At 36.5% G+C, this 15,006-nt stretch overlaps 1 protein-coding gene across 1 annotated transcript in view; it reads right to left on the reverse strand.

The window, feature by feature from the left end:
- Positions 1-15,006, reverse strand: part of KIAA2026 (KIAA2026 ortholog) — a 133,160-nt gene that overhangs the window by 100,192 nt on the left and 17,962 nt on the right. Inside the window, exon 2 of the mRNA XM_045469237.1 lies at positions 11,529-11,729. Coding sequence (XP_045325193.1) covers positions 11,529-11,729 — 201 coding nt within the window. The remainder of the gene's footprint in view (positions 1-11,528; positions 11,730-15,006) is intronic.

The raw sequence follows: 15,006 nt of genomic DNA on the forward strand, positions 1-15,006 counted from the left end.
TCACTTGGAACACCCAGGAAATTGATCTGCAGACTGGCAGAAGGATCTCCACGGTTGGAGGGAGGCAGTGGAAGTGAACTGGGGGAGAGAAAAATGGCAGTGCTGTGGAAGGGAAAGAACCCTTTCTGTGGAGAGACAAAAAAGAGAAAAGGAGGAGTTGAGAGAGTGCAGCACTGGATTTGCACAGGAGGAAAACCCATCCGGACAAACACAATGGAGAGCAAGAAGTACTGAATGTTGCAGGTTTTTTGTTTTTTGTTTTTTTTGGAAACAGCGTTTAGAGCTCAAACTCTGAGGTTCTGGAAGTGTGCAACTTTCTCTGGAGCAGAGCTGTGGCAAAGACTCCTAGGAGAAGGAGGGAACTGGCCCCAGAGCACACAGTGTGGCGTAGAGATCTCCCAGGCACACTAGGAGAGCGCATTCCCCTGCCTGGAGTACTTTTGGAAGAGGGTATATTGCCTTTCCAAGGACAAAAGACCCTGTAAGCTCAGCAAAAGGCCTTTCATAGGCAGGGGACAGAGTTGCACCCAGAGAACATGTAAACTTTTTGCTGCTTTTAGTGGTGCTCTGCCATGGATTCCATGCAACGCACAGAACTATTTTTCTGGGACAAAGGACATCAGACACAGTGTGGAAAGGCTCTGCTCCTGAGGAGGGGGGTGGGTCGCTAAGTGCTAGGTTCTTTAAGATGTCAAGTTTTGAATCCCAGCAGTGCACCAAAGAAAGAACACAGGAGAGCTGTGGTAGAGAGAGAGCTGAACTGCCCTCATATTCTGTGAGGGCTGCCTGAATAGCTGGGGGGGTGAGATTCCTTGTCTGGGGACAAGAGATTTGGGTGGTGCCATTTCCTCCTCCCTCCCCCAATACCAAAACAATGGACTTTGCTGGGCAGCAAAGAGGCCCCCGGTAGAGGTGGGGCCCACTTACACCAAACCCTGTCCCCCTATGCTTGGCAAATGCTTATTAACCAGGGCAAGACTGACTGTGAGCCAAGGCAGCCGGCCTTTCCTCCAGAAGACCAGCACAACCAGCACCCATCATGTACCAAGTGTACTGAAAATCCAGTGCTTCAAAATTATACCTGCAGTTCTGGTGGAACTAGGACTAGGCTTACTTTTTTTTCTTCTTTTTCTTTCTTCTTCATTTTTTCTTTTGGAATCAGTCTCACAGTTTCTTGTTTGTTTGTTTGTTTTCATTTCCTTTTCTATTTTTGGATCAGGCTTCTTTATTCTTTTTATTTTTATTTTCTTCTTGTTTTCCCTTTCTGTTTCTTTGGAATCAGCCTTTTAGTTTTTTATTCTCTGGGGTTCCCTCCCCCTTTTTCCCAGACTTATTTTAACAAACAAATCAAAGCACACCTAGTTAAAGGTCCAAACACTCCCCACTGCAAGCAAGGAGGAGCTCCAGAGAGGACTGACCAGTGGGAAAGAGCAGTCAAAACACAACAGCAGAGTGCACGCAGCATACACCAGAAACACTTCCTCAAGTGCCAGGCCCTAGACAGTATATGACCTCTTTTAAATATAGCATTACTTTTAGGTGTAGGAAATGCAACAAACTTTTAAAACATGCAAAAGACAGAAACTTACCCAAAATGACAAGAGAGAGGAATTTTCCCCAAAAGAAAAGTCAAGAAGAAATCAAAGCCAGGGGCTTGCTCAAAAGAGATATAAAAAAAATTCTTGAACAAGAATTTAGAACAAGTCATAAGACTACTAGCTGGGCTTGAAAAAAAGCATAGAAGACACCAGAGAAACCCTTGCTGCAGAGATCAAAGACCTAAAAAGTAGTCAGGCTGAAATAAAAAAATACTGTAACTGAGATGCAAAACTGACTGGATAGAGTCATAACAAGGATTGAAGAAGCAGAGGAGAGAATAGGCGATATAGAAGATAAAATTATGGAAAATAATGAAGCTTAAGAGGGAAAGTAAACTATTAGATCACAAGGGAAGACTTAGAGAACTTAGTGATGCCATAAAATGGAACAATATCCATATAACAGGAGTCCAAGAAGAAGAAGAAGAAGAAGAAGAAGAACAGGAAAAAGGGGCAGAAGTTTTCTTTCAACAAATTATAGCTGACAACTCCCCTAATCTGGGGAAGGAAAAAGGCATTCAAGTCCAAGAGGCACAGAGAACTCCCCTCAAAATCAACAAGAACAGGTCAATACCATGACATACTGTAGTGAAAACTGCAAAATACAAAGGTAAAGAAAGAAATCTGAAAGCAGCTAGGGACAAAAAGTCCTTAACCTACGAGGGTAGACACATGGGTTAGCAACAGATCTGTCCACTGAAATTTGGCAGGCCAGAAGGGAGTGGCAGGATATATTCAATGTACTGAATGGGTAAAACATGCACCCAACAATTCTTTATTCAGCAAGACTTCATTGCGAATAGAAAGAGACAAAGGGTTTCCCCAACAAACAAAAACTAAAGGAGTCTGTGACTGCTAAACCAGCCCTGCATGAAATTTTAAGGGGTACTCTGAGCAGAGAATGAATGAATGAATGAATGAAATTTAAAAAAAAATAAATAAACAGACCAAAGCAGCAAAGACTACCAAGGACCAGAGAACATCACCAGAAACACCAACTCTACAGGTAACACAATGGCACTAACTTTTTATTTTTCAATAATCACTCTGAATGTAAATGGACTAAAATGCTTCAATCAAAAAGACACAGGGTATCAGAAAACAATAATAAAACAAAACTCATGTATATGCTGCCTACAAGAGATATCTACACCTGAAGACATGTGCTGACTGAAAGTGAGGGGATAGAGAACCAACTATCATGTTAACGGATGTCAAAAGAAAGCCAGAGTTGCTATACTTATATCAGACAAACTAGATTTTAAAACAAAGACTGTAACAAGAGAAGAAGGGCATTACATCATCATTAGGGGTCTTTTCACCAAGAAAATCTAGCAATTGTAAATATTTATGTCCTCAACTTGGACGAAACCAAATATATAAATCAGTTAATCACAAACATAAAGGAATTCATCGACAATAATACAATAATAGTAGGGAACTTTACTCCTCCACATACAGCAATGGACAGATCATCTAAGCAGAAAATCAACAAGGAAACAATGGCTTTCAATGACACACTGGACCAGCTGAACTTAACAGATATATTCAGAGCATTTCATCTTACAGCAGCAGAATACACATTGTTCTGGAGTGTATATACAACATTCTGCAGAACAGATCACACACTGAGTCACAAATCAGCCCTCAACAGGTACAAAAAGATCAAGATCATACCATACATGTTTTCTGATTACAACACTATGAAACTTGAAGTCAACCACAAGAAAAAATTTGGAAAGTCCTCAAATATATGGAGGCTAAAGAACATCGTACTAAAAAATAAACAGGTTAACCAGGCAATTAAAGAAGAAATTAAAAAATACATGGAAGCCAATGAAAATGAAAACATGACAGTCCAAACCTTTTGGAATGCAGCAAAGACAATCCTAAGAGCAAAGTATATTGCAATTAAAGCTTATCTCAAGAAGCAAGAAAGGTCCTAAATGCACAACCTAGCCTTACACCTAAAGGAACTAGAAAAGGAACAGCAAATAAAGCTTTAGCCAGCAGAAGAAGGGAAATAATAAGGATTAGAGAAGAAATAAACAATATAGAAACAAACAAACAAAACAATACAACAGGTCCATGAAACTAAAGGCTAGTTCTTGGAAATAAAATTGATAACCCCTAGCCAGGCTTATCAAAAAAAAAAAAAAAAAGAAAGGATCCAAATAGATAAAATCACAAACAAAAGAGGAGATTTTGCAAACAACACCACAGAAATACAATTATAAAAGAATACTATGAAAAATTATATGCCAAGAAACTGAGCAATCAGGAAGAAATGGACAAATTCCTAAAAACCCATAAACTACCAGGACGCCTAGATGGCTCAGTTGGTTAACCAAGAGTCTGTGCTGACAGTACAGAGCCTGCTTGAAATTCTCTCTCCTCTTTCTGCCCTTCCCCCACTTACACTCTTGCACTCTCTCTCTCTCAGAATAAATAAATAAACTTGCAAGGAAAAGAAAAGAAACCCACAAACTACGAAAACTGAAACAGTAAGAAATAGAAAATTTGAACAGACCCATAACCAGGAAAGAAATTGAATCAGTAATCAAAAAATCTCCCAAGAAACAAGAGTCCTGGGCCGGATGGCTTCCCAGGGGAATTCTACCAGTCATTTAAAGAAGAGTTCATACATAGTCTTCTCAAACTGTCCCCAAAAAAGTAAATGGAAGGAAATGTTCCAAACTTAATCTATGAAGCCAGCATTACCTTGATTCCAAAACCAGCTAAAGATCCCTCTAAAAAGGACAATTACACACTAATATCCCTGATGAACCTAGATGCAAAAAATTCTCAACAAGATACCAGCAAAGAGAATTCAACATTACATTAAAAAAAGTATTCACTATGATCAAATGGGATTTACTCCTGGGCTGCAGGGCTGGTTCGATATTTGCAAAACAATCACAGTGATACACCACATTAATAAAAGAAAGGATTAGGGGCACCTAGGTGGCTCAGTGGGTTGAGCATCCAACCTCAGCTCAGGTCATGATCTCACGGTCCGTGGGTTCGAGCCCCACGTCGGGCTCTGTGCTGACAGCTTGAAGCCTGGAGCCCGCTTCAGAATCTATGTCTCCCTCTCTCTCACTGCCTCTCCCACACTCACACTCTCTCAAAAATGAATAAACATTAAAAAAAGAAAGAAAGAAAGGATTAGAACCATATAATTCTCTCAGTAGATGCAGAAAAAACATTGGACAAAATACAGCATCCATTCTTCATTTAAATTTTTTTTTTTCAACGTTTATTTATTTTTGGGACAGAGAGAGACAGAGCATGAACGGGGGAGGGGCAGAGAGAGAGGGAGACACAGAATCGGAAACAGGCTCCAGGCTCTGAGCCATCAGCCCAGAGCCTGACGCGGGGCTCGATCTCACGGACCGTGAGATCGTGACCTGGCTGAAGTCGGACGCTTAACTGACTGCGCCACCCAGGCGCCCCCCATTCTTGATTTAAAAAAAACCTCAACAGGGGCGCCTGGGTGGCTCAGTCGGTTAAGCATCCGACTTCGGCTCAGGTCATGATCTCACGGTCCGTGAGTTTGAGCCCCACGTCGGGCTCCGTGCTGACAGCTCAGAGGCTGCAGCCTGCTTCGGATTCTGTGTCTCTCTTTTTCTAACCCTCCCCCGTTCATGCTCTCTCTCCGTCTCAAAAATAAATAAACATTAAAAAAAATTAAAAATAAAATTTAAAAAACCTCAACAAAGTACAGATAGATGGAACATACCTCAACATCATAAAGGCCATATGTGTGAAAGACGCACAGCTAATCTCATCCTCAATGTGGAAAAACTGAGAGACTTTCCCCTACAGTCAGGAACAAGATATGAATGCCCACTCTCACCATTACTACTTAATATAGCACTGAAAGTCTTAGACTCAGCAATCAAATAGCAAAAACAAATAAAAGGCATAGAAATTGCCAAGGAAGAAGTCAAACTTTCACTATTTGCAGATGCTATGATACTCTATGTAGAAAACCCAAAAGACTCCACCAAAAAATTGCTAGAACTAATACATGAATTCAGCAAAGTCGTGGGATATAAAATCAACATGCAGAAATCTTGCATTTCTATATACCAATAGCAAAGCAGCAGAAATCAAGGAACTGGTCCCATTTATAACTGCACAAAAAACAATAAGATACTTAAGAATAAAAACTACAGAGGTAAAAGATCTATACTCTTTAAACTATGGAACACTTATGAAAGATATTGAAGAAGACACAAAGAAATGGAAAAACATTCCATGTTCACTGACTGGAAGAAAAAACACTGTTAAAATATCTATACTACCCAAAGCAATCTATACATTTAATGCAATCCCTATCAAAATACCACCAGCATCCTTCACAGAGCTAGATCAAACAATCCTAAAATTTATATGGAACGAAAAAAGACCCAAATAGCCAAAGCAATCTTGAAAAATAAAAATAAAACTGGAGGCATCAGGATTCTGAATTTCACACTATTTTACAAAGCTATAGTCACCAAGACAGTATGATACTGGCACAAAAACAAACACATAGATCAGTAGAAGAGAATAGAAAACACAGAAATGGACCCTCAACTATATGGTCAATTCATCTTTGAAAAAGCAGGGAAAAAAAACCAATAGAAAAAAGTCTCTTCAATAAATGGTGCTGGGAAAACTGGATGGTGACATGCAGAAGAATAAAACTGGACCACTTTCTTATACCACACGCAAAAATAAATTCAAAATGGATGAAAGCCTCAAATGTTAGACAGGAAACTATCAAAATCCTACAGAAGAACACAGGCAGCAACTTCTCTGACCTTGGCTAGAGCAACTTCTTACCAGACATGTAGCCGAGAGGCCAGGGAAAGAAAAGCAAACATGAACTATTGGGACCTCATCAAGATAAAAAGCTTCTGCACTGCAAAGAAAACAACAAAACTAAAATGCAGCCTACAGAGTGGGAGAAGACATATGCAAATGACATATCCAATAAAGGGTTAGTATCCAAAATCTATAAAGAACTTATCAAACTCAACACCCACAAAACAAACAACCCAATTAAGAAGTGGGCAGAAGACATGAATAGACACTTTTCCAAAGAAGACATCCAGATGGCCAACTGACACATGAAAAAATGTTCAACATCACTCATCATTAGGGAAATACAAATCAAAACAAAAATAAGATAACACTCAACTGTTAGAAGGCTTAAAATTAACAAGACAAGAAACAACATGTGTTGGCAAGGATACAGAGAAAGGAGAACCCTTTTGCACAGCTGGTGGGAATGCAAACTGGTGCAGCCACTCTAGAGAACGGTATGGAGGTTCCTCAAAAACCTGAAAACAGAACCATCCTATGATCCAGCAATTACACTATTAGGCATTTACCCGAAGGTTACAAAAATACAAATTTGAAGGGGTACATGCACCCCAATGTTTATAAGCAGCATTATCAATAATAAATAACTACCAAGTATGGAAAGAGCCCAAATGTCTATCAACTGATAAATGGATAAAGAAGATGTGGGATATACAGACAATGGAATATTATTCAGACATCAAAAAAAAAAAAAAAAAAAGAAAGAAATCTTGCCATTTGCAATGACATGGATGGAGCTAGAGAATATTTTGCTAAGTGAAATAAGTCAGTCTGAGAAAGACAAATACCATATCATCTCACTCATATGTGGAATTTAAGAAACAAAACAAATGAACAAAGGGAAAAGAAGGAGACAAATCAAGAAAGAGACTCTTAATTATGGAGAACAGGGGAGCCTGGGTGGCTCAGTTGGTTAAGCGTCCGACTTTGGCTCAGGTCAGGATCTCATGGTTTGTGAGTTCGAGCCCCGCATCAGGCTCTGTGCTGACAGCTCTGTGTCTCCCTCTCTCTCTGCTCCTCCCCCACTCATGTTCTGTCTCCCTCTCTCTCTCAAAAGTAAACATTAAAAAAAAAAAATTTTTTTTAATTATGGAGAACAAACTGATGGTTACTAGAAGGGAAGTGCAGTGTAGGATGGGTTAAATAGGTGATGAAGATTAAGGAATGCTGAGCACCTGGTGATGTATGGAAGTGTTGAATTACTACATTGTACACTTGAAACTAATATTACACTGTAGGTTAACTAACTGGAATTTAAATTAAAACTCAAGAAAAAATTACATATAGTTATGTCAGACTTTAAGTACTGACAGGGGAGAAAAAAAAAAATGAAGTCAATGTAGATCTTTCTCCTTCAAAATGAAAGGAAAACTAAAAACTGTTTTCACACCAAAAAATTAAAGTTCATTGGCAGACCTACATTATGAGTAATGATAAAGAAAGTTGTTTAGGCAGTAGAAAAATGACACCAGATGGCATCATGGATCAATACAAAGGAAGGCAGATTGTTGGGAAGAGTACATGTATGGATAAATTTAAAATGTGTTTTCCCCCTCATTCTTAAAGTTCTTCAACAAGTAACTGTTTGAAGAACATACAATCATGGAGCATTGGGGTTTACAATACATTGTAGAAGTAAATGACAACAACAGCACAAAGTATGAGAAGAGGTAAATAGTAGTATACTGTAAAGTAGTATAACATTTGAAGTTAAATGGGATAAATAGCCTAGAGAAGCCACTAAAAAAAAAAAAAAAAAATTCAAACAATGATGGCTCAAAAGCCAACAGTGGAGATACATGCAATGTTAAACAGTGTCAGAAATATTATCGGGGATAAAAAGAGATACTCATAGTAATAAGGACACCAACCCATCAAAAAACCCTAAGCATCAAAATCTTTCAGAACTTAGAGTACAGACAAAAGGCCCTATACTAAAATCAATTGTGTATCTCTACAAAACTCTATACAAAATATCTATACAAAATTGTGTTTCTATATAAAAACTAATACATTGAATTTAAAAAATGATTTACAATCTCATTAAAAACATGAAAATATGTATGGATAAAGTTAACCAAATATATGGAAAATGTAAACAATTTAAAATTATAAAATAGCACTGAAAGAAATTTACAATTATCTGGGAACTGACTGATAAATTCCATGCAATCTCAATCAAAATTTCCTCAGGCTGTTTTTTTGTAGGAGCTTACAATATGATATGAATCACATAGAAATGAATGCAAAGATCCTAGAATAACCTAACAATTTTGAAAACAAAAAACAAAGACTCATATTACCAAATTTCAAGGCTTACTATAAAAGCTATAGCAATCAAGTCAATATATTATTAGCCTAAGAACAGACCTATAGATAAATGAAATAATATAAAGTCCACAAAGACTCACAAATATATGTTCATCTGATTTTCAACTAAAATGCAAATCTAATTTATAATCTAAGAACAGTTTTTTCAACAAATGATACTGGGACAATAGACTATCCATATGGGAAAAATAATAAACTTTTATCCTTACTTCAAACCACATATAAAAATTAAGTTAAAAAAAAATTAAGTTCAAATGAATCACAAACCTAACCATAAAATAAAAATTTAGAAATTTCTGGGAAAAAAGGGAGAAAATTCATAATCTTGGGTAAGCTAAGATTTCTTAAGTCCTAAAAAGCACAAAACATCAAAAAAAAAAAAAAAAAAAAGAACAAACCCAAAGTTAAAATTTTCTTTTTCTTAAAATTAAACACTGAAAATGAAAGGCCATAGACAGAAAATATCTGCAATACATATATATCTGACAAAGTACTTGTATCCATAATATATAAAAGAATTATTAAAATTCAATAATAAAAGGCATGGGAATGACAAGAGCAGTTTCTTCTGAGGACAAAGAGAAAATACAGGGAATCAATTTTATCTACGTTAATTTCTTTAAAAACTGCTAAGTAGTGGGTACATAGGCCTTTATTATAATTTTATTTATTCTTTGCTTCATCTTTAAAATATTTACAACTTAAAAATCAAAAGTTAACATTACACCCAAAGAAAAACTTTAATTCATATTACTCCATGAAACTATCATAGTCACTAAGACATTTAATACATAATTTAATACATTTAATTAATGTATTAAAATATAAAATATAAATATAAAATATAAAAAATATAAAATATAAAAAAATAAGACATTTAATACATAAACATAATACATAAACACTAAGACATTTAATACATAAACATGTAAAATCAGAGGAAGCAAAAAGATTCAGTTATATTTCTAGTTTTTTACTAGTCATTCCTACTTGAATGATTAAATGTTTCTCTTCTCACTTCAAACAACTAACTAAAAAGAATTTACTGATCTTTCCCCATAAGATGGACTTAGACTCTTCTGTTTTCTTTGTTCATTCCATCATTTTACAAGTCATAAATCAGCATACTGTTTAGGGGCACAACCTTCAGGGCCAAACTGCCTGGGTTCAAATACTGACTACCACTCAAAAACTGCCTAACCTTGAGCAAGTTAATTAATCTCTCTGTGCTTCAGGACAAATGTTAAATACATGTAAGATGCCTAGAGCTAAACCTGGCAAATAATCATATTCAATAAATGATTACCATTCTTTTTTCTCCTTCGTAACTGCTCAATCACCATGATTATAACTGTGTCCTGACTTATCTTTGTCTTTTTTTAATCTTTGTTCCCCCTTAGTATCAAGGAAGGTATTAAGTAAGTCTTGTTACTTGTTCCCATAACAATCTGACCTCTCTCTCCCTATTTCTGGTCATCAGTAGTGGAGATCTAGACTACTACAGCTTTCTTCCTACAAGCCTTCCTCTTCATTTTCTCTCCATTCCAATCTATTATATTCTATTGTGGGATTAATCTTTATCCCTTTCCATAAAATCCCCTTTCTTATAGCAAGAGTAGTTCTATGAGGTTTTGTAGAAGGAAAAAAAAGCATTTCACAGTGGGTTCTGAATTAATCACTAGAATAAAAAGTATGGTAGAAGAAAGTCTCAAAGTTGAGTTTTAATCATACAGTTATCAAAGCAAGCTAAATTTATTACCACGAAAGTAGCAACAACATATTATAAATTGCTTTTGAGTAAGCATTAGCAGTTCCCTATTATATCAGCAATCATTCCTACCATAGTTTGAGTCTGAGATTTGATTTAGTATAAAAATCACCAGTCTTTTCTGAGTAATCACTCACCTCTCTGGGCCCTTGTCTCTTTGTTATAAATAAAATGTTATATAAATGCCATTAGTCCATGCTCCCAGATCCTAGAAGGTAACACTAATTAAGCACAACATTCTTTCTTGATGAGCCCAGAGTAAGCTGAGTATCCAGAAAATCAATACCAATGGAGAAACTAGCAGAGGTAAACCTATGTGTCATTTTGAACTACATAATCTTTGTAATTTCTTTTAATTTTAAATGTATGTGAAACTATTCTAAGGCTATACAAATCTATATAAAACTCTCTTAATTTAAAATTTGAGGGGCGCCTGGGTGGCGCAGTCGGTTAAGCGTCCGACTTCAGCCAGGTCACGATCTCGCAGCCCGTGAGTTCGAGCCCCGCGTCAGGCTCTGGGCTGATGGCTCAGAGCCTGGAGCCTGTTTCCGATTCTGTGTCTCCCTCTCTCTCTGCCCCTCCCCCGTTCATGCTCTGTCTCTCTCTGTCCCCAAAATAAATAAACGTTGGAAAAAAAAAAAAATTAAAAAAAAAAAAAATTTGATAATACTTCTATTTCCATTTATAATTCTAGAAATCTAGAAGGCATTCTGAAATCTTTTGTCAAAATTATTTTTTATAGTTTCAAAGTAATTTGGATTAATATTTAAAATTATATTTTTAAACAAATTTCACTGTGATTATTTCATTATGAATTCATACACTTGGTGACCATGTATTTTGCATCACTACTAAAATGGGCCCAAATTGACATGGGCACACAAAAGTTATATAAGCTACTCTTTTAAAAGTAGTTCCTAGAAATTTAAACATGAAACTTTTTTTTTAACATTTACCTTTTTTCTTCCTTTGCTCTCAGCTGTTCTTCCTGTCTCAAAACTTGAACCATTATTGACTCAAAAACTCCACTTGTCAAGCCTGCCAAACTTCGTGGTGTTGACCGACGCCTTGTTGAGGTACATGCAGTTCCCTTCTCATCCTCCAGTCCATAATAGCCTCTAGATGTGACTGCTATCGTTGTCTTTTCTCTCAGGTGCCTTGGAGAAGAATAAGTCAATTCATAAGGTTAAACCTTCTGGGTAAGCAATAAACCCACTTAGCCAGCATCTTAAGAATAATCCCTTTTGCTAATTATATAAAAAGTATATAGTTAAACCTTACTTAACTAACTAAACTCCAGATTTTTTTTTTTTTTTGATGTTCATTTTTGAGAGAAAGAGAGAGAGAGAGAGCAAGCACACAGGGGGAGGACAAATAGAGGGAGACAGAGGATCTGAAGTGGGTTCTCTGACAGCAGAAAGCCCAATATGGGGCTGGAACTCAAGAGCCACAAGATCATGACCTCAGCCAAAGTCAGATGCTTAACTGACTGAGCCACCCAGGTGCCCCTATGCTCCAGATTTTTATTCACCCTATGTTAATTTCTAGTTTTCCTTACCCATATCATAAAATCAGTCTGAGTGATAGTCTCTTCCCTACATTTAAGAAATATATAAATCTTGGGTCGCCTGGGTGGCTCAGTTGGTTAGGCGTCCAACTTCAGCTCAGGTCATGATCTCGTGGTCAGCAGGCTCGAGCCCCACGTTGGGCTCTGTGCTGGCAGCTCAGAGCCTGGAGCCTGCTTCAGATTCTGTGTCTCCCTCTCTCTCTGCCCCTCCCCCACTTATGCTCTGTCTCTCTCCCTCTCTCAAAAATAAATAAACATTAAAAAAATTAAAAAAAAGAAATATATAAATCTTTAGCACTAAAATTAAGCATTAAAACACTATCTCTTTAATGGAAAAAAAGTTTATTGTTTGCAAAATTAAATGCAGCTCATCTTTACATTTCTTCATGTATTTCATACTACTTATCATTGGTATAGGAGAATAAACGATACTACAAAAACATTTTGAGGGAGTAAATTCATGGTACATAAACACTTTGAAGAAATTCTAAACAAATGAAGTATTACAACATATAAGTGCAAATTCAGAAAACTGACTAACCTATAATAAGAATCTAGGAATTAAGATTACCTCTTCAATGTCACCACAAATGTCTCTCTACTCTATAATGTTCTATTAATATTAGACTAGCACTTGAAAATACTGCTGAAAAAGTTTCTCAGGAGTTTAATTATCCATATATCCCCTTAATGAATTTGAAATAACTGATTAAAATAATGTATAATGGAAGGGATGCCTGGGTAGCTCAGTCATTTAAGCATTCAACTCATGATTTTGGCTCAGGCCATGATCTCACGATTGTGAGATCAAGCCCCACAACAGGCTCTGCGCTGAGTGTGCAGTATGCCTGGGGTCTCTCTGTCCCTCTCTCTCTCTCTCTCTCTCTCTCTCTCTGCTCTTTTCCTGCTGGTGAGCACACGCATACTCATTCTCTCTCTCTCAAAATAAGTAAACAAACATAAAAAAAATTTACACTGGGGAAAAAAACATTAATCTTATCAAGTTTTAAAGTTTAAATTAAAACCTGACTTCTGAACTTTTATCTGTAAAAGGGAGAATTCCAAAAGCATCAGGGAAAATACCTACTCTTCTACCTTGCAAAATATTCCAGAGCCTCTGAAGGTTTTGTACATGGTGTTGTTTCTACAATGGCAAAATCAAGTCAATACCCCAGGTAAGCATTCCATACGCTCAATAAGAATCTATGTAAGTTAAAAGTTGACCCTGTAATCAAATTTTCCTGCTTTCCTACAAGCTTTTCTTAAAACAGGGTAAGGTTCAACAAAACAAACCTTAATGGCATGAAATACAATCAAATGCCTGTCCATCTTGGACTTTGTTCACAGTGGTTTATTACTTTAAATTAGAAGAACTTTTATAACAATCTTAGTCTAGATCCCATGAATGGTACAACTACAAGGTTCTATTGAACTATGGCACTGTTACGTATTTTCTTTGTTATAGGGGATAATAACATAACTGATTTAGCTTTAAGTAGGTCATGAACTTTTAAATTAGTTTTCAACTAATCCTGAAGAATTTGGGCTAATGTAGCCACACTGTTTCAGGCTGTGATTATTTTATGCACAATAGCGTAGATCTGTATGATGGCTAATTGGGCTGGGAATAAGGAATGTAGACCAAAAGTTAATAAACTGACTGGTGATAAAAGTAATTTTAATTACTTCCTCATCAATACTAATGGAAGAGAACATTAATGCACTGAAACATGAGTTCTCAGAGGTCACAGTATATGCAGAGCACTGGGAGTAAGGAGAGTTGAGGGAAATAGTAAGACACACAGCTAAATTGTTACGTAAACAAGTCAGCAACCAAATTTTACCCTTTAACTTCAAGTAGAGAAGTCCTACAAGTAGAAAAGATGAAGTTATATAAACTACTTTTTAAACAGTATTTTTTCAGAAATTATCCTTTAGAGAAATATTCAAAGAGAAATTAATATCCTTTACTACTCATCAGAAATAAAAATGGATATGCTTTGATAGTTATCATTCATAATTAAAATACAAGAAGGAAAACTGTAATGTACCTTTCATATCAACATGTAAAGATTAAAAAGACATATTCCTCAGTGTTGGGGAGAATCTAAGAAAAGAATAATTCTATACAATATTGGATGTGTAAAATGGGCACACCATTTTTATAAGTCAATTTGGTAAGAATCATTAAAATTTAACGTGCACATATCCTTTGACCCTTCATGCTCCTAGAAATTTACCCTACAGGCGTATCTCCACAACTGTGAGCAATAATACACACACACACACACACACACACACACACACACACACACGTTTGCACAGAGTACTTTTAAAAAGAATAACCCCCAAGGCCCCTGGGTGGTTCAGTAAGTTAAGCGACTAACTCTTGGTTTCAGCTCAGATCATGATCTCATGGTTTGTGAGTTCAAGCCCTGTGTCAGTCTCTGCAGCTGGCAGCACAGAGCCTGCTTGGGATTATCTCTCTCCCTCTCTCTTTGCCCCTCCCCTGCTCATGCTGTCTCTGTCTCTCTCAAAATAAATAGGTAAACTTAAATAAAAAAGTAAAAAGAATAACCTGTAAACATAAATGTCCTTTTATACAACATGGATTAAATAATGTGTACCATAACATGGAATAACATCCATCCATCAAAAGGAGTAAGGAAGTCTGTATGTACTCACTATAAAAGATGTCTACATTACATTGCTGAATGTGAAAAAAATTCTGAATATATCTTTTAAGCCAAAAGCAATCATATATAAATAAGCATATGTAAACATATATATGGCACCAAGTAGCATGTGTGTTTGTATACAAGTTCAAAGTCTCATCTGACTACTGCAATCTCTTTGTGACAGGCACC

The sequence above is a fragment of the Leopardus geoffroyi genome, chromosome D4, assembly GCF_018350155.1.
Source record: "Leopardus geoffroyi isolate Oge1 chromosome D4, O.geoffroyi_Oge1_pat1.0, whole genome shotgun sequence".
Classification (NCBI taxonomy): domain Eukaryota; kingdom Metazoa; phylum Chordata; class Mammalia; order Carnivora; family Felidae; genus Leopardus; species Leopardus geoffroyi.